We start from the raw sequence: 19,892 nt of genomic DNA on the forward strand, positions 1-19,892 counted from the left end.
CCTCAGATTGTTTTTTTCCGCCATTGGGTTTGGATGTATATTGGTTCACTCTAGTCGGAATCGATATAAACTTTCTTAAGGCCAAAAGGCCTTTAGTTTCTTCGTCGGTATAGTCTTGCGTTCGGTGCCTGATTCTTCCAGCTCGGTTCCGAGCCGGATTCCAGAGAACCGCATGCTTTCGACGCGGAGGGCCCAGTCGACGCCACAGACCCTATCGACTGATCATCATGGAATGGAGCCCGTTCAAGAGATGTCCTGTGTGCAACTCCAAGTATCCCCACCTCGACGTCCACCCGGTGTGCAACAAGTGTCTGTCGCCGGATCATGATGAAGCCAGTTGCATGGCTTGTTCCCGTTTTCGATCCAAGAAGACGCTTCAGCATCGACGCGCTGCGCGCCAGGAGGCCCAGCAGACTGCACCGGCGCCTGTGGACATTTTCGATGCCGGGGATGATGAGGGAGCTGACCGGGAAGTTAGTGAAAACCTGTTCGAATCCCGCGTCTGAGGTAGACTATAACTACGACGCGGCGCTGAAATGCTCGAAGCGGAAGAAGTCGTCGACGAGATAGGAGACGAAGATGGGGCCTTTGGGGCCATGGAAGATAGCGAAGAGCGAAGAGCTAACTCAGACTGACATTGGGGCCGAAACGTTTCAAAAGGCTCAGGTCGAGGGATCGCCACTAGGCCTTACCCAAGATCTTCCTATGGGTTCTACGGCCCCGCCTTCGGGCTCGGCTACGGACATTGCTATTGAGCCGCACCCTGCAAAATCGAAACTGAAAGTAAAAACAACGGTCTTGACGCAAGTGAAAGCACTGGTGCCCCCTTTGACACCGAAAGTGCGCATTACTTTGGTCAGATCGAAGGCCTCGGACCTATCGGCACCGACGAAGCAAAAGGGTGTTGTCGATCCGAAGACACAGGTCAAGGGCGTTGAGACGAAGTCTGCCATGCCGAAGACGAGGGTCAAGGTAGTCGAGCCGAGTAAATCGGCGCCGAAGGTGGTAGACACCAACAAAGGACTCGGTGATCCGAAGGTTCTCGAAACACCGCGTCAACAAGACAAGGCCAAAAGTGGTGCAACCCACGAGTCCATGTCTAGTGGTGCCTCGAAGGATCCCGTCGACTCTGCGCGGCCGTCCGCCGCTTTCTCCAAGCAGGTGGCGGACTCCCTAAAAATCATCAAGGAGAAAGCCTCGACTGTCGGCTCAAAAGATCCTCCACCTTCGAAGCCTGTCGATAAACCTCCAAAAGCGTCGACGCCCATTCACTTCACGTTGCCGCCGAAAGTGGCACCAAAGGCTTTCACCCCTAGGATGGTCGCCAGCGTGCCCGAGAAGGTGCCCTCGGTGCCGAAGTCGACGACAGTGGTCCTGGCCTTAAAGCATCAAAAATCTTCGTTGGAAGAACAGCAAGAACATTTTTTCGATGCCGAAATGGGCAGACTTTCACTTCATAAACGGAAAATTGCCCCAGAACAGCCAATGGAGTCCTATAAGATTCCTTTAAAGAAAAAGAAGGATTCCACTTCAACTCCTGTTCTTGTGGAACCACTTTCTCAAAATGGCCATGAAGTCTCACCCACTTACTCTGACATGGACGTTGGGGAAGGTGGTGATGATGAGTACAGCTATCCTGTCTACACTGATCCAGATAATACCAATGAACCCTGGGCAGCTGGTGCTGACCCAGGTGATCCTCACTCTACCCCAGACACTCAAATGTCTGCTGTGAAAACGTCGCCTACGGAGGATTCTGCAGCGTTTAATGCCCTCATTGAAAGGGCAGCTAAAAATCACGACGTCCAGCTCCATGCTGACCCCATTGAAGTGGACTTTCTTTTTGACACCTTTTCCGTCTCAGAGAGGACTGTCAAGACTGCCTATGTTGAAGGGTGTCTTAAAGCATGCTGGGGAGATCTTTTAAAGAGCCTACGAGAGCCAGGGTGATAAACCCTAGAATTGAGAAGAAGTATAAACCGGCACCTAGTGACCCTACTTACATCAAGGGACAGTTGCCTCTGGACTCTCTTGTTGTTTCTAATGCCCGGAAGAGGGCTAACTCACAAACAACTGGTGATGCTCCTCCCCCAGATAAAGAATCTAAGGTGTTTGAGGCATCGGGGAAAAGGGTGACAGCTCAAGCGGCCAATATCTGGCGCATTTCAAATACACAAGCACTTCTAGCAAGTTATGACAGGGCACACTATGACACACTGGAGACCCTCTTGCAGCACCTGCCAGACTAATACAAAGAGGCAGCTGAGATGCTCATCCAAGAGGGGAAGCTGATATCCAACGCTTCTATTAAATGTGCACTGGACGCGGCTGACACCGCGGCCAGAGCTATAAACACTAGTGTCATGCTGAGACGACATGCCTGGCTCAGAATCTCAGGATTTAAGCCGGAGATACAGACCACCATTCTTAATCAGACGGTTAACCCCAATCATCTATTTGGCCCAGAGGTGGACACCACCTTGGAGAAGATCAAAAAGGACACTGAAACTGCTAAGTCCATGGGGGCTCTGCAGTCCCAGCAGTTCAGGGGTGGCTCTTTTCGTCGCTCAAGCACTAGAGGTGTTTCCAGAGGCCAGCTCTCCCAAACCACACAGTACTATAAAGGCAACACGCAGACCACATACACCAAACAAAATCGAGGTGGATATCGTGGAAACAGCGCCAAATGCAGAGGTCGTGGAAACAACAACTCCAGATCCTCCGCCACTAACAAACAGTGACGCCTTGTCACTGACCACGCAACACCGGTCGGGGGGAGACTCCAACGGTTCCTGCCAGTCTGGAAGTCCATCACCACAGACATGTGGGTCACACAGCTTATACAGTACGGTTATTGTCTGGAGTTGACATCCACTCCACCCAACATACCCCCAAGACACCGTCCTATGTCCGCCGAGCACTTGCACTTATTGCAGCAGGAGGTCCTCGTCATGCTGCAAAAAGGGGCAATCGAGCTTGTGACTGTGCAAGAAAGATGCACAGGGGTTTACTCCCTGTACTTCTTAATACCAAAGAAGGACGGGTCCCTCAGACCCATACTGGACCTCAGACCCCTCAATCAGTACATCCTGTCGGAGCACTTTCACATGCTGACCCTGCAGCAAGTCCTACCATTGCTCAGTCAAGGGGATTTTCTCGCAACCTTAGATCTGAAGGATGCGCATTTTCATATTCCGCTGCACCAGTCAAACAAAAAATACCTACGGTTCACCATCCACAACCAAGATTACCAGTTCAAGGTTCTGCCCTTTGGGGTCACCACGGCACCCAGGGTGTTTACAAAGTGCCTGGCGACAGTGGCAGCACACCTAAGGAGACAGAACATTCATGTCTATCCATATCTGGACGACTGGCTCATCCAGGCAAAGTCGGCCCAGCAGTGTGCCGCCCACATGTCCCACACCATTCACCTTCTTCACGAACTGGGACTCTCACTGGATTACCCAAAGTCCCACCTGCAACCCGCTCACATACGTATCTGGGTGCGACAATAAACACTCTGGCAGCCACAGCACAGCCGAATTCAGTGAGGGTCAGCAGCATTCAATCGCTGATACAAAAATTCAGACCTCAACACTCGCTTCCAGCACGAGTATTCATGCAGTTGATAGGCATGATGGCCTCCTGCATCTCCATAGTCCCGCACGCGAGACTACATATGCGTCCGCTTCAGGAGTGCTTAGCACGTCAGTGGACTCAGGCTCACAGACAGTTGAAAGACCTAGTGTTGGTGAGCGGTCGGGCATACAACTCCCTGCATTGGTGGAATCCACGAAACCTTTGCAAGGGACGACCGTTCCAGGAGCCTGTGCCACAGATCATCCTGACGGACGCACGCTTCTCTCCAGGGATGGTGAGCTCATGTACTCCACTACACTGTGCAGTGACTATGGACACCACAGCAAAGGAAGATACACATCAATGTTCTAGAACTTAGAGATATCTTCATGGCAATGAAAGCCTTCAAAGTACATCTGTGCAACAAGTTCGTGTTGTTCCGGACGGACAATATGACGGCAATGTACTACATTCCGAAACAGGGAGGAACACAATCTCCACAGTTGTCTCATCTGGCTCGGAGCATGTGGAAGTGGGCCATTCAGAGAAACATCATCCTCATGGCAGAACACCTCCCAGGCAAGGACAATCAGATGGCGGACCTGCTCAGCAGGTACAGCCACCAGATGCACGAGTGGGAGATACATCCATCAGTACTCCACCCGTACTTCCAAAGGTGGGGTCATCCAGAGATAGACCTGTTCGCCACAAAGGAGAACGCAAAATGCCGAAGCTTTGCCGCCAGGTTTCCACACCCACAGTCGCAGGGCAATGCGATATGGATGAACTGGTCAGGCAAATTTGCGTACGCTTTTCCCCCAGCACCTCTAATACCGCTGGTGGCACTCAAGCTGAAGCAGCACTCGATGACTCTCATCCTGGTTGCTCCAACGTGGGCTCGCCAACCATGGTACACCACGTTTCTGGAACTGTCCGTGGTGCCGCATCAGCGGCTGCGCCTCACACCCAGGCTTTTGACGCAGAGCCATGGCGACATTCAGCATCCAGATCCGCAACAGCTCAACCTGACGATCTGGCTCCTGAGGTCTTAGAATTTGGCTACCTCAACTTACCTCCTGACTGTATGGACATCATCCGGGAGGCAAGGAAGCCTACCACAAGAGCATGCTATGGGGCGAAATGGAAGCGGTTTGTCATTTATTGTGCAGACCACAATATTAACCCGCTGGATGAATCTATTCAAAACATCATTATTTATCTCTTACATCTGAACAAATGTAATCTGGCCTATGCTTCAATTCGTATACATTTATCCGCAATGTCTGCTTATCTCCAAAACAGACAGCACCTCTCACTTTTCAAGGTAGCTGCCATTAAAGCTTTTCTGGAAGGACTCAAACGAGTCATTCCTCCGGACGCCACCAGCTCCGGAGTGGAACCTCAATGTGGTCCTCACCAGGCTGATGGGTCCCCCTTTTTGAGCCACTGCATTCCTGCGAAATTCAGTTCTCAACATGGAAAGTGGCTTTCCTTATAGCGATTACGTCGCTACGACGAGTTAGTGAACTCCAGGCACTAACTATCCAAGAGCCATTTATTCAGATTCATTCTAACGGGGTGGTGCTTCGCACTAACCCTGAATTCCTTCCTACGGTAGTGTCTCAGTTCCATATCAACCAGACTATAGAACTACCTGTGTTCTTCCAAAATCCAGAGTCACTTGCGGAGAGAATGCTCCACACACTTGACGTCAAAAGGGCCCTAATGTACTACATCGATAGGACCAAAGATTTTAGAAAGACTTTGCGCCACAACACAAAGGTAACCCCATTTCCAAGGCTGGTATAGCCAGGTGGATCGTTAAATGTATTCAGATCTGCTATCAGAAAGCCAAGCCCACTCTCACCATTCCACCACGGGCCCACTCCACCCGCAAATTGGGGGCCTCCATGGCTTTCCTTGGAAATATTCCTTTGGAAGACATATGTAGAGCAGCCACATGGTCTACCACACACACATTTACAAAACATTACTGTGTTGATGTGCACTCCAAACAGCAGGCAGCTGTAGGGCAGGCTGTTCTAAAAACACTTTTCCAAACTGCTGCAGCTGGCACGGGCGGCCGCCGTTAATGGAGGGACTGCTATGTATTCTATGCACAGATATGAATTCAGCAGCCCACATGCCTCGAACCGAATATGCTACTTACCAGTATGCATCTGTTCTTGGCATGTAGGGCTGCTGACATTCATATCGACCGCCCTCCTCCCCGGCGCCTGTAGCGGCTGCAGCATTCACACATACTTTTAGCATGGTCATCATTCACTTAGTTTCACTCCATCTTGGCCACAATGGCTAAAAACAATCTGAGGATGGAGTCGATGCCCATGCGCACTGTAGTCCAGGGTAGGAGCCACCTATCTCGTGATACTTCGAAGACTCTTCCAGGACAACAATGTGCGATCATCCAGACCCAACACTAGGCGGCGATCTATGCACAGATATGAATGTCAGCAGCCCTACATGCCAAGAACAGATGCATACTGGTAAGTAGCATATTCGATACAAACAGTTGGTCTAGATTCGGTCTTTGAGTGCGTGACATCATTTCTTGCCCGAGTGTGTACAATAAATGATCAACACTACCCTCTGATAAGCCTTAATGCTCAGCCCAGCTACCACTAACTTGAGAGTAAGGTATTATCTACTTTAACCTCTGCCATACCTTTGGGGACTCACTACACACTATACCTCTTTTTGGTATAGTATATACAGCACAAGCTTCCTACATCAGAATGCAGTGCCCATGGGTTAATCAGGTGATTTCACCAGGTCATCTTGAGTCCTCATGAGCGCCTAATCTACTCCCACAGGGTTGAAGCGCTGTTGATCTCTCCACAGATAGTTGCTTGAAAGAACTCTGTGGCTTACTCAGTGTTACTATATTTTCTAGAGGCAAGTACTGTATATTTTCTAGAGGCAAGTACTGTATATTGCTATCTGCTAATACCAATGTACCTGTACCATACGCACTTTTCCCACAGACATTTGCCTGGTTATGTTTTTCTAACTTGGTGTATTGTGCACTTGTCATGAATTCTTGCTACTCTCAATAGAATTGCATTATCTTGTTTAACATAAATGCAAATGAGTTTAAGTGTTTTCTTTTATGCTGAGATTCCTTTGCTGATTGAATCATGAGTTATTTTGCTGTCCTACTGTGTATTTCCTTTGGGTTCCATTTGAATGCTTGTTTAAACTTTGTGTAAGTAGCCAAGTTCGCATGGAGATTTGTGGTGCTCTTGTCTTAAGAATGCATAATGTAATACAGTGATCTGTCAGGGTGTAATTGAACTCAGTGGTCCAGTGTGCAAAATTAATCAAGTCACAGGTGAGTTTTGTGTTTTGTACTTAAACAGAGCTTTTCTAATTTTTTCTCATTCCGTAAGTGGGAAAATCCCACAGTGAGAAGTCCGAGTGGATGAGTGCAGTGCAGAAGAAAAGAAACCTCGTATCGTCTTGTTGAGTATACTTTATCGATTCACAACGGTCTACCACTCTAACATAAATCCAGATTTCACATCTAGAAATTTAGTGGTTAACTCTTCCTTGCTGGCCCAGACTCTACCTGCTGTGGGTCTCGTGATGTGTTTGTCACAGTTTTAGGTCCTAGTCTAGCCATCTAAATGAGCTCTGCGCAGAGGGCGATGTTCTCCTTTCTGGCCTTGACTGATCATTTGAATTGGCACTGGTTCATTAAGATTTCTCTATAAATGATTGTATATCAAACATATGTACACACTAAATGGTTCCACCAGGGTTTTTAGATGCACTGTTCATAAATTATCCTGATTGGCCAAGCTTCTGTTACTCCACATAAAATCTAGGTGTAAGTAGGAGAAGCTGACTGCCATTCCATCTGTTCTGATACTGGGCACGTATATCCGGATGCGGAGATGTGAATGCATTGTGGTGAAATAAACGGCAAATGGTGTACCTAATCCGGTGTACTGAGTTTAGCTCCTATTTGCAAATATTTTATAACATTGAGGTTTATTTTTATGATTTGCAGCATTTAATTAGTGAGTTATTAAGTTCAGTAGGCTCATTGCCTTCAAAATGTATATTCAGTATCCAGCAACCTAGCTACTCCCCATAATGGTATTGATGCTAGTTTATCAAGTTCCGTCGGCCCTACATGGCAGTAGGTCATGTGCAGTGTTATTTGTCCCCATTCTGGTTGCCTTCAGAGAACATACTAGCTCTGTAGTTGGAAACTTAAATGGGCATGGGGCCATCTTGATTGCTATTTAACTTTTTTGTGGTTAGTTACACAGTTTTCCCACCCTCTCATTCAGTGTTCACATGAAGATCGAGGAGAAGATCTCACTGACCTGTGGTCGAGATGGGGGTTTACAGAACATGGAGGTCCATGGAATGATCATGCTAAGGATATCTGATGAGAAGGCTGGCCGTGTACGCATCCACGTTGACAATGATGACAAGAAGGGAGTTCAGCTGCAGGTGAGGGCATGACCGCAAGTGAGCAGAAACGTACTTCACAAATGAATCGGAAATGTGCCTCAATGTGCCTGAAGCACCTCTATGAAAAATGTTCTTAAGACAGACCAGAATTCTAGCCAGGTGAAAGTTACTAGACTGGTGGGTCCTACTTTAGGGGCTGGCCAGATGCCATTTTGGGAGTAAACCCATGAAGACCAAAAGGTGCAAGGCCAAGACTGGAGGGCAAAGTCCACATGAGAGGAGCAGTTGGCCACTGTGGGAGTAGACCAGGAGCAAGATAATTCATTTTTTTCCGCTGGTAAAGTATACTCTGAGGGCCTGCCAAAACTAAACTCACTAAGGATAAAAAATAAAACCTGCTGTCCTTACTAAGTGTACCCTTGAGGCGATAATGTGTGGTACTTTGAGATTAATATGTGCATTACAGTAATATCATACCAGAGTAGTACATGACTATTGATCTTTGCTGCCCAAGTAAAAGAGCAAAACCCTCTCACCCCAGAGGGAATTCTGTTTGCCATCACCTACAAAGAGAGGGTAGGGGCTGTCAAAGGATGGTAGGAGGTAGAGGGTGAACAGGCTTGAATGAAAGTAAAATAATTAGTGTGTGAATGTATTTAGGTTTGGTGTAGGAGCGGTACTATGATGATGCTGTTTTGAACCATTTAAGAGTGGGGTACAAGACTGTTAAATTTGGGTGTATCAACAAGGGCTTATGGATAAGTAAGATTATTGTAGTAGACAACCTTGATAATTGAAAGGTAGTTGTTAGGGTGATTTTAGGAGTGAAAGTCTGCCATCATACGCATGCACCAGTGTTGGTAAAGTAGCTTAAAATGGGGAGGAAAGAGGGAAGGGCGTTTTTGCAGAAGTGTAAGGCAAAAGTAGGGAGTCACTTGTGAGTTTGGCTGAAAAGACGGGTAGGCTGCCAGAAGGTTGAGCTGTAGAATCCGCTCTAGCGATAACGTTTGCTAATATGGTTTAAAACTAGGATTCAAGTGAAATGGAGTGTAACTTTAAGAGATTGGAGAAAGTATGTCGAGGTTAAGAATAAACAAAGGGGCAAATGACTAAGAGGTAGAGTCAACATAACCTTGAAGTAGCTCAACAGAAACCCATAGAGACTCTGGGAATTGCAACCAGCTGAAGGAGTTGAGAGTAGCTAAATGGATTCAGTTCTTCACCTTGCTATTCTTTCTCATATTCTTAAAAAGTAGAATCTTTGCATGTGTTTTTTAAATCCAGGAACATATTTTTTAAATGCTTTTTTTCCCAGAAAATCAGCTCACCTAAAAAAAAACTGACTAATTAGGACACGTTTCGTGTTTTTTTTTTTATTTTTTATTTAAATTTTTTTTTTTCACCGATTCAAATCGACAAACAGCACATTTGGCGTAAAGACAACTGCTAAATAACCTAAATGTAAAAAAGAAAGTGATGTTCGCAAATAATTATGCAGAACTCATAAAACATGCCCTCTCTTTTTTAGATTTCCGTCAAAGCTGCACTATTTTATCAAACCTGATGTGGAGGCAGGCAGTTTTCTGTTTTTATACATTGCCCAGATAGATCCTGGTCCCCTTTCTGCCTTTAATCAAGTCTTATTTTAAAAGCACTAGAATCTTTTGTTTTTTTGCTGTCACTCAATCTAGCAACGTTTTTGAACTTTTTCCACCTTAATCTGGAAATCTAGCATATTGTGCTGTTTTTCCATGATGGGTAGTTCTCTTTAATCTTTCAAACCACCATGTCTTCACTTTTTGGCTTGTATCCACCCTCTGGTGGTCATTCCAGTTTTGTAACCTATCCACCTCTTTTGGAAAAGAGACCAAATAAAATCAACAGCCGTCCAGATCAGCCTCGCCCTCTAGAACCCTCCTGAGAGAACCTCAGACCTTCAGATTTTCTACCGCACGTTGTGCTAGGGAGTCTCCACTGAGCTCTGCTCAGTTATTCTTTATTCTACTACTCTGGAGAACATTTTCAACTTTATATTTTCCAGACTACTGTACAATCTTAGTCTGCTCTGTTTATTATGGCAGACAAGGAGAAATAAGCATTTACAATGCAACGGTCTCGCCTTTGCAAAAGTTAGAGCTATTGGCATTGTAAATGAAAACATTTTTAGGTCTCGCCTGTCAATGCGCTTGCGCATTGACCTTCCAAGAATATAGGGGCTTAACCAGAGCTTCACCAAACGAGCGATTTGATGCTGTGCCCGTGAAAAGCAAGCGCATTGACCTTAAAAGCGCATGCACATCAAAGCCAGCCAGCGTGGTGCCTCCAGCAGCTCTTCAAAGGTATCTGCTCCGCCCCCTGCTGCATCAAACAAAGGCTTTCATTTCGCGGCTGCGTTTTTTACTTTCATTTCGCGGCCGCGTTTTTGTTTTCTGCCCCTGTTGTGCCGCCCGACTTGTTTTCCGTGCGGCCGCGTTTCTTTCACATCGAACACATTCTTCCATTAAGCGCATTTCCCAGCACTAGCATTTCCTGGCCGCTTTTTTTTTACGTCTTCCAAAATATTTCTCTCATGCAGCTGGATCACACTTGCAGATAGTTTCTATGGGACCCTGTAAAATGTTCTTTTCCGATGTTCTATTTGTGGTTTATTATTTCACGAGCAGTAAACATTGTGGCTGCAGATTCACGTAACAGCACAACACGTGAGTAGTTACTACTAGCATGCTGGCACTCACAAACCGTCGCATTTTCTTTCACATTGAACACATTCTTCCATTGCAGTATCTGCGGGAAGACCGGATGTCTGCACTGCACTAGCGTGCAGGCCTGTGTTCCCTTCCTGATGCCAGCAAGGCCTCAGGTCTAATCCCTTTGCGTAAAATCTATAAAAGCAGCGTCTATCATCAAAAGAATGTGGCTAAGACAGACTACTACGCGACTAATAAACTGGAGAAGGAGTGACAAACGTTCTCAATTTGGAACTTTTTCATTGTTATTGATCAGTAATAAGCAAATCACCTCAGGCCATTGGTACACTACAGCTAGCCAATTCCAGTAAGCACATGTTTGTGGAGGGAGAAAGCAGTGCGCGCAGGGGCTGAACATGTACAGCAGCCTAGGAGAGGTGAGTGCAGGCTGCTACTGCTTCCAGGTCTTAATATTTGGCCCTATTCTTCGTGCACATTTTTCCTCCTGCATAGTGTTACTCTCTGTACCCCATGTGCTGGTCCCTGCGAGTTACTTACCTCTTCAGTGCTTGTTGCTTCCCCACTTGCGTCCTCTGTGTTGATTACCCCTTCCCCCTGTTGCTTCCGCCCCCTTCCAACCCCCTAGGTTGCTTCCAAGTACACCCACCCTGTGTGTTTTCTCAGTGTCCCCCTGCCACCTCCCATGGACCTCCCTCCTCCTACCTCCCATGGACCTCCCCCCTCCTGTTGCTTCCCACGGCTGGCCGCCCGTACTTTTTATTTTTTTATCGCCCTCGTGTGTTTACGCCTCCACTAATTGAGTCAATGGGCTCTGAAGTCAGCTCAGTGGGGTTCAGCTGTAATCCCCTCGCCTTCTGAAGGCCCGCCCTCCTTTGCCCATCGTTCCATCCGTGAGCAGGACTTCTTTGTATATGTATTTAAATTCCATATGTGTCACACCTATACATCTATTTACACTTCCTTATTGCCTCTCTTGTTTATCTACACCCCTCCCAGAGGCCGGACATTGTAAATAGTATTTTTTTCTGACAAACGTTTACGTTTTTTGCAGCATGTTATTTTATTGACAGTTATTTATTTTGCATAGCTCTGTCTTGTGAGTTATGTTACGCAATAGTAACCTACTTACTGATCCCGGGATTTAGTTTCTTGGCATGCCTCCTTCTCATATCCCGCCCCTTCTCTTATGGTCCTTTCTGTGTTTCTTTGTGACACCTTTTATTTTCATTGCCACTTCAAATCTGCCACTGTGATTTGCCCCGCAAAAATTATGGAAATATAACCTCAATGTATGAGCTATGACGTTTTTTGTGTAGATACGATTTCTTCAAAAGAGGAAGAGAGTCTTATAGATTCTTGCTTCAAGGGTGTGTTTTAATTGTTTCTTTTATCTAATTTTAATTTGAATATAGCACATATATCTCTTTTAAATAGGTGTATGGGGTTGCTGGCCTATGTGTCCCTGCTGTCTTTCCGTTTTAGGGGCTTGTGATCGGTACATTTTGCATAGGATGTTAGCTGAAAAACGAAAGAATGATATTTGTTTACCATGGGCTAATAATTTCGTAACCAGAGAACAAACCTTGCATCTGAGGCATAATTTGCACGATAACTGTACATTAAGCTCGGGTGCTGGACGCATCACACAGCACCACCACAGCACCACCACATCATCACTCAGCACCACCACAGCATCACTCAGCACCACCACAGCATCACTCAGCACCACCACAGCATCACTCAGCACCACCACAGCATCACTCAGCACCACCACAGCATCACTCAGCACCACCACAGCATCACTCAGCACCACCACAGTGTGAGAAGGTGGCCTGATATGCAGTGGTCACTATTCTAGTGAACACTATGTATCAGTCCAGCAACCCTTATTGATGATTGGTTGTAAGTCAACCTTATAGACCAGCTATCCTAGTAGCGTGGATACGAGCAGTCTAAGGCTAAAGACTCGAGAGGGCGTGTTAAGCCAGCTGTTATACCACATATACCCCTTGAACACCAAGTGAAAGGACACCACACAAGTGTTATGAAAATAAACAGTTATTTATTAAGAATCACAACAGCCCTGTACTCTTTATGAGGACAGGGTACTAAGCACAAACCAAAACTTACAAAAATACTTGTTAGCACAGTATATACAAATGCCCGAGGGGCACGGAAAACCATATACTTGAAAAGTGGAATGCGAAATTACTAGCAGGTAAGTACAGTACTAATAGCCTTTGGAATCGCTAGGACTTGACTATAGAATCGTTAGATTACTTCTAGGAGACCCAGGGGACTCGGGTGCAGTGTGTGCACTCTCACGCGAGATGCGGGACAAAGTCTATGGTAGCTAGGAATTGCAAAGTTAGTGTTCTTGGGCGAACCCGACCTGGTAGGAAGAAAACGAAAGTAGATTCTGACCCTTGGATACTGAGGCTATGCTGGGGCACCGAAATGCCGAAGTTACCTAGCCCAGGGGCTGCAGCTGCATAGGACTCAAAAGACGTCGGGAATCCTCGTTGACTGACCAGGAGCCTGGAAGAAAGAAGTTGCTGGCAGGCGACCAGTGAAGAAAGTTCGGTGGATCCAAGCCTGGATCGATGGAAGATGACACCTGAAAGCAGAGGGGACTAAGTTCGAGACTACTAGCCAGTAGTCAGTGGGCACCAGGAGGGCACCGGATGGTGGCCACCTCGGCAAGGCGAGTGGGTGACGCTGTGCTCGAAGATCTCACGGACCAGGAGGCGTTGTCGGCGACCAGGATGGAGGATCGAGCTGTCCCACGAAGATAGAAGCTGTCGGCGTCGCTGGACCCAGGATTGGGCAACAAAGCCTTGGCAAATTCAAGCCACCGCGGTGGACCTAAAATGGCGTCTGGAGTGGACCTTGAGGGTCCGGGGTGCCTCTCTTAAAGAAGGAAGCAAGGGCCAGTCTGGAGCAACCAGACCAGCAGCAGTGATGTCGTCGGGCGTCGTTCAGAAGGCCACAAGCCAGCGGGCTAGTAGCCAAACAACGCGGTGCACAGCAAACAGCAGAAGGGCCCCACGCAGATCGTGGAGATGCAGGGAGGCTGACCTTGGGTGCTGGAGCTGCGCAGGGTCGGGGCTTCTCGGACCCCAAAGCACTCACCCGTGGAGGACACGGTGGGCTTGCAGTAAAGATGTTGTGCAGTCTTGGCGATCGTCGGTCCCTCGAGGTCTCATCGCACTCACGGTTCTCAGCTTCGCTGTAGAGGTGAGTAGAGGTCAGAGGTGCCAGGGAAGCCGGGTCTCGTCGAGCTGGGTCGTCGGATTCGTGATGAAGGACTTGCAGCAGACCGCAGTGTTCTTTAGGATGGTGCCTGCGGATGCAGGGTGACTACTCCTTAGCCACAAGGGAGAATCTTGATGAAGAAATCTTGAAGTCCTTTCGCAGAAAGTCGTGTCTTGATTCCAAAGATGATCTAATTTTAACAGGGGGCCCGCTCCCATCTTTATACTAAAAAAGGGGGCTGACCCGGTGACTAGGTCCTACCTATGGGTGGGACTAGGAGGGGGGTGGTTACACCCCTCTGCCATGCCGGACTTTCCCCAGGCCAGGGGCTGGTGTGCCCCTGGAACTGGTTCTGACCGGCCTATGCGTAGTGAGCACCGGGGTGCCACTCAGCAGTCACCTTCCTGAAAAGCCATGCCTACCCAGGATACACAAAACCATGTCTGGGACGGTGCTAGCACCGCCCCTGACAGGAAACCCTTTGTCCAGGCTCCCCTCGCTGGAAGGACTCCCAGCTGCAGGGGGTCAGACTCGTGTCTGTGGTGGCAGCATCCATTTTGTGGAGCTGAGGCTTCGTTAACTTTAACCGGGGTTCACAGTTACATACATGTCGTGTCCCTCTAGAAGGGTGGAATGCTAAACCCGTCGCCAGAATTGGCGAGGGGTTAGTATTCCAATTCGTATGACACCTTACTCGACATGTTTTGATAAAGCAATACCAAAGTTAGCATTTAACCGCGAGGATTATAATGCACTTAAGAGTATATGGTATGCAATATCATGGAACAGCTATTAGGACTTGGTTCCGCAAGCTGCAGACAGGCTCAGCTCATGCCAGAGCACCATCTCACACGATTCCAAGCACTCTGCCTTCAGGATTGTCAAGGCCTGCCATAGGAGTGACTGATAGGAATCTGTGTGTTCATTTTAGGGTTAGGTATAGGTATACTACACCTACAGCAAAGGGTGATTACACGACTTTGCCCCAGCTGTCATGCAGCCAGTTGTGTCAAATTTAGGAGGCCAGCCAGGGGTGGCATAATACATGCTGCAGCCCCTGGCAGCCCTGGGTACACCTATGCCCTGAGTTACAGGGTCTGATAAGGTGGCCCAGTACCAATTGGGAATGTACCTAGGGTACATGGAATCCATTTTAAAGAGAGAGCAGTAGGCCTGGGGTCCTGATTGGCAGGATCCCAGGTCGACTATGTCAAAAACCAGCTAAAACACAGGGCAAAAAGTTGGGGGCAACCATAGTCAGGAGGTACCTTCCTACACACAGCATCACTCAGCACCACCACAGCATCACTCAGCACCACCACAGCATCACTCAGCACCACCACAGCATCACTCAGCACCACCACAGCATCACCACAGCACCACCACAGCATCACTCGGCACCACCACAGCATCACTCGGCACCACCACAGCATCACTCGGCACCACCACATTATCACTCAGCACCACCACAGCATCACTCATGTTTACCATGGGCTAATCATTTCGTAACCAGAGAACAAACCTTGCATCTGAGGCAGTAATTTGCACGATAACTGTACATTAAGCTCGGGTGCTGGACACATTTTTTCAGCACCACCACAGCATCACTCAGCACCACCACAGCATCACTCAGCACCACCACAGCATCACCACAGCACCACCACAGCACCACCACAGCACCACCACAGCACCACCACAGCACCACCACAGCACCACCACAGCACCACCACGCACCACCACAGCATCACTCAGCACCACCACAGCATCACTCAGCACCACCACAGCATCACTCAGCACCACCACAGCATCACTCGGCATCACCACAGCATCACTCGGCACCACCACAGCATCACTCGGCACCACCACAGCATCACTCGGCACCACCACAGCATCACTCGGCACCACCACAGCATCACTCGGCACCACCACAGCATCACTCGGCACCACCACAGCATCACTCGGCACCACCACAGCATCACTCGGCACCACCACAGCATCACTCGGCACCACCTCATCACCACCAGAGCATCCCTCAGCGCAAGCACAGCATCCCTCAGCGCAAGCACAGCATCCCTCAGCGCAAGCACAGCATCCCTCAGCGCAAGCACAGCATCCCTCAGCGCAAGCACAGCATCCCTCAGCGCAAGCACAGCATCCCTCAGCGCAAGCACAGCATCCCTCAGCGCAAGCACAGCATCCCTCAGCGCAAGCACAGCATCCCTCAGCGCAAGCACAGCATCCCTCAGCGCAAGCACAGCATCCCTCAGCGCAAGCACCGCATCCCTCAGCGCAAGCACCGCATCCCTCAGCGCAAGCACAGCATCCCTCAGCGCAAGCACCGCATCCCTCAGCGCAAGCACCGCATCCCTCAGCGCAAGCACCGCATCCCTCAGCGCAAGCACAGCATCCCTCAGCGCAAGCACAGCATCCCTCAGCGCAAGCACAGCATCCCTCAGCGCAACCACAGCATCCCTCAGCGCAACCACAGCATCCCTCAGCGCAACTCTTGGGGGGAGCTCGCTTTGCCCTTTGAGGAGCTATTCTGTCGAATACTCACTGGCACAGGCATCCGCAGCTGTCTCCTCGGGCTGACAAGAAAATTAAAACGGGGGTGACGGCGAGAGGACAACAAAAATAGGAAGAATGCAAGGGAAGACAGAAAGACGGTAACGGAGAGAGGACGCTATGGGCGGCCCCACCATTCACCTCCCTCCCCTCCTCCGGGGACCTGCACAAACTCCCAAGCACTGTACACTTTACATGAAACCAAAGGGAAAACAGGGAGGGGGATCATTACAAGTGATGTACAGCATTTGTCAATATGTGATTAATCACACACGGAGCCAGGGCTTTGCTGTAGAAGAACGGTCTGCTTTCACTTCATCCTGTCGTGAAAGCTTTCTCATCTTTATGGGGCCATGTGTTTGAAGCACATGGCTTCATAAAGATAAGAATCCTTTTGCAACGGGAGGAAGTCAAGGAACCCGGTCTGAAAAGGACGGGGCTTGAAGAGAAAGAAAAACGCCACTAGGACCTCTTCTCCAATGGCTGGCCACCGTTAAGCATTAACAATGACGCCAGCCAATGGAAAAGAGGGGCGGGGCATAACCTCACTAGTGAAAAATACTCTACCTCATTAAATCTCGCCAGCTCGACTGCGCATGTGCGCAGTCTTCCGCTGGCCGAGACCTTAAAAGGCCTTTTTAGAGCTTGTGCCACCTGCTCTAAAAAGAGGCTTTATGTGGATGACCCTCATAAGGATTGTATATACTGCTTATATCCAGCCCGCAAAGCCAAGGATTGCAAGGTATGCCGTGCCTTTTCAACTAAAACCTTGTGGGATCGTGAGGGACTTTACCTTACCTGGCTCCAGAAGTTAAAATCCAATAGAGAGCCGGTCTCTAGTGATAGCACTGATGAGGCCTCATCTGCTTCGTCTTCTAGAAGATCGGAAAAAAGGGGAAGATCTGACCCTACTTCTTCAGAGGAGCGCCCTCAAAAAGCCTTTAAAAAACCTCCCATGGGTCTGACTGGTTCAGTCCAACTAAATCTCCTCACCGAGGTGAAAAGGAGAGGAAAGAACTTAAAACAGGAGAAAGTGGAGGGAGGAACTTGAGCTCTGTATCTTCTTCTTCCCCTCCTGAAGGAAGAAAAATGTTCAATAAACCCTCCTCTGTTCCTCTTGAGGAATAACGGGCACAGAAATTACCACCGCCGACGACACAGTCTAAGTAATCGACATCGTCGACAGCAGATGACAAGGGCCAGTCTCCTCAGATTACAACAGTTCCGACGACTGGATCGTCGCCGAGAGCTTCTCTGGCATCGACTACGGTTCCGCCTCCATCGACAACGGAGGTGATGACAGAGGCTATGATGGCAGTGACGACGAAGTTCTCTTCTTTGATCGTGTCGACAGCAGAGATGATAGCCACGGCGTCGAGAACAATGCACTACGGTAATGACGACTGTATCGACGACAGCACCGTCGATGGCAAGATCAACATCGTCGACGACACAGTGGACGGGAGTGAAAACTTCTGGAGAAAAATTCGAAAAGCGTCCGGTAACCCCTGAGCTCACTACTCCTAACAAGGTGACCCCCTACTTCCTTCTCACCTTCTAGAAGACGAAGATTCAGACGACAAAGGACCTTTCGGTTATGCTCATAGCCCTTCAGAGCTGCACGTCAAGTGCCAGGAAGACCATTCGGAAGAAGGATATGTAGGGGAGCAGGTCTATGATCCTCCCCAGGACTACCATAGCAGTGTCAAGAGGAGATAGTCTGTATGCCGCCCTCTTTGATTTCGGACTTACAGTATATGCTGTTGGACTACAGGAGAAGGTTTCTAATTCCATATTTGATTCCGGAACAGGGGTCAGTTTCTACAAGGCCACCCTCCGTGCCGTCCACCCCTCTGGTGCCGCCACCACCGCTGCGAATAGTAGAAGGTCCTCCACCAACTCCGCCTTTAATCCAACACCAAGATACCTTGGATGATGATCAGGGGAAAACGGTTCTTCCAGACAGCATAGGGAGTGGGATGATTATATTATCCCCACCCCTTCCACTTCACCAGTTCCTGTGGATTCACTGCTGAGGGACATAGATGGCTTCCACAATCAGCTGGAAAGGGCGGCCAAGAGGTTTGATCTGCCTATGCCTTCTTCAGACAGAATGTTTCTTATATGAAGGAGCCCTTTAAGAAGACGGTGCGGGCCATTCCCATTGTCAATCATGTATGGGAGGATGGTCTTAAAGTCAAGAATACCCCGGCGGTCCCTGTGCTTCCATGATTAAAGAAGAAATATAAAGCCCCTGAGGATAGCCTGGCTTGCCTGGTGAGTCATCCGAAACCGGACTCAGTTATATCGCAGGGAGCGCAACGGAAGTCAAAGAATCCGGCTGCTCCTCTCACTACGCCTCCGGACAAAGAAGGCAGACGCCTGGACAATGCGGGGAAGAAATTATCCACTATGTCGGTTTACTGGTCAAAGCGGCTAACGCTTTAGCTATTCTGGGTCTCTACGACAGGCAGATGTGGTGTGATTTATCTCCTCACCTCGACTAACTGCCTGAGGACACTAAGACAGAAGCAAAAAAGGTCCTCCAAGAAGGAGAAGGCTTCTTCAGAGGTCAATGATTGTGCAATGGACATTTCTACTACAGCTTTTCGATCCCTGGCTGGAGTAGCAGTCCTATGTCGGCAGTGTTGGATTCCAGCATCTTAGTTCAGACCTGAGGCCCAAAACAAAATACTGAATCTTCCATTCGATGGAGAACCTCTTCGGAAAGCATGTGGATGACGCTCTCCAAGATATAAAAAAGGACACCGCCACGGCGAAGTCATTCGGGATGCTTCAATACAGCAAAATTCTTTTACGAGGCACAAGAGGTAGAGGGCTTCCTTCGTACAGAGGAGGATACCAACAATACAGATACTCCTCTTATACACCCGTTGTGCAGTCTTATTGTCCGCAGCACAATCGGCGACAAGGTCAATCTGCAGCCTATTCTAAATAGGCGCACAGAGGCAAAACAGGATGTCATGGGAAGGATTCTTCAAGACGTAAATAGCGGCTTTCAGGCTCTGACTACTGTTCCTTTCCAAAACCATACACCTGTAGGGGGACGGATTTCTTTGTGCTTCCAAAATTGGCATCTAGTAACAGATAGTTCAATTTGGCAATACTGTGGAATTTGTCCATTCTCCTCTAAACACCCCTCCTCGCAGTCACACAACAAAACATCTATGTCTCCTGCGTCTAGAAGTCCAAATATTGTTTGAGAAGGGGGCAATAGAACTGGTCCCGTTATCTCAAAGAGGAAGGGGATTCTACTCCTCGTTCTTTCTGGTTCGAAAGACGATCGAAAAGTGGTGCCCCATCCTACATCTGAGGGAG

The 19,892-nt window shown here is 48.5% G+C and overlaps 1 protein-coding gene across 1 annotated transcript in view; it reads left to right on the forward strand.

The window, feature by feature from the left end:
• ARCN1 (archain 1 coat protein complex I subunit delta) overlaps positions 1-19,892 on the forward strand; it is a 234,454-nt gene that overhangs the window by 99,899 nt on the left and 114,663 nt on the right. The window contains exon 6 of the mRNA XM_086956714.1: positions 7,899-8,064. Within this exon, the coding sequence (XP_086812840.1) occupies positions 7,899-8,064 (166 nt within the window). The remainder of the gene's footprint in view (positions 1-7,898; positions 8,065-19,892) is intronic.

This window comes from Lissotriton vulgaris, chromosome 2_1 (assembly GCF_964263255.1).
Source record: "Lissotriton vulgaris chromosome 2_1, aLisVul1.2, whole genome shotgun sequence".
Taxonomy (NCBI): Eukaryota; Metazoa; Chordata; class Amphibia; order Caudata; family Salamandridae; genus Lissotriton; species Lissotriton vulgaris.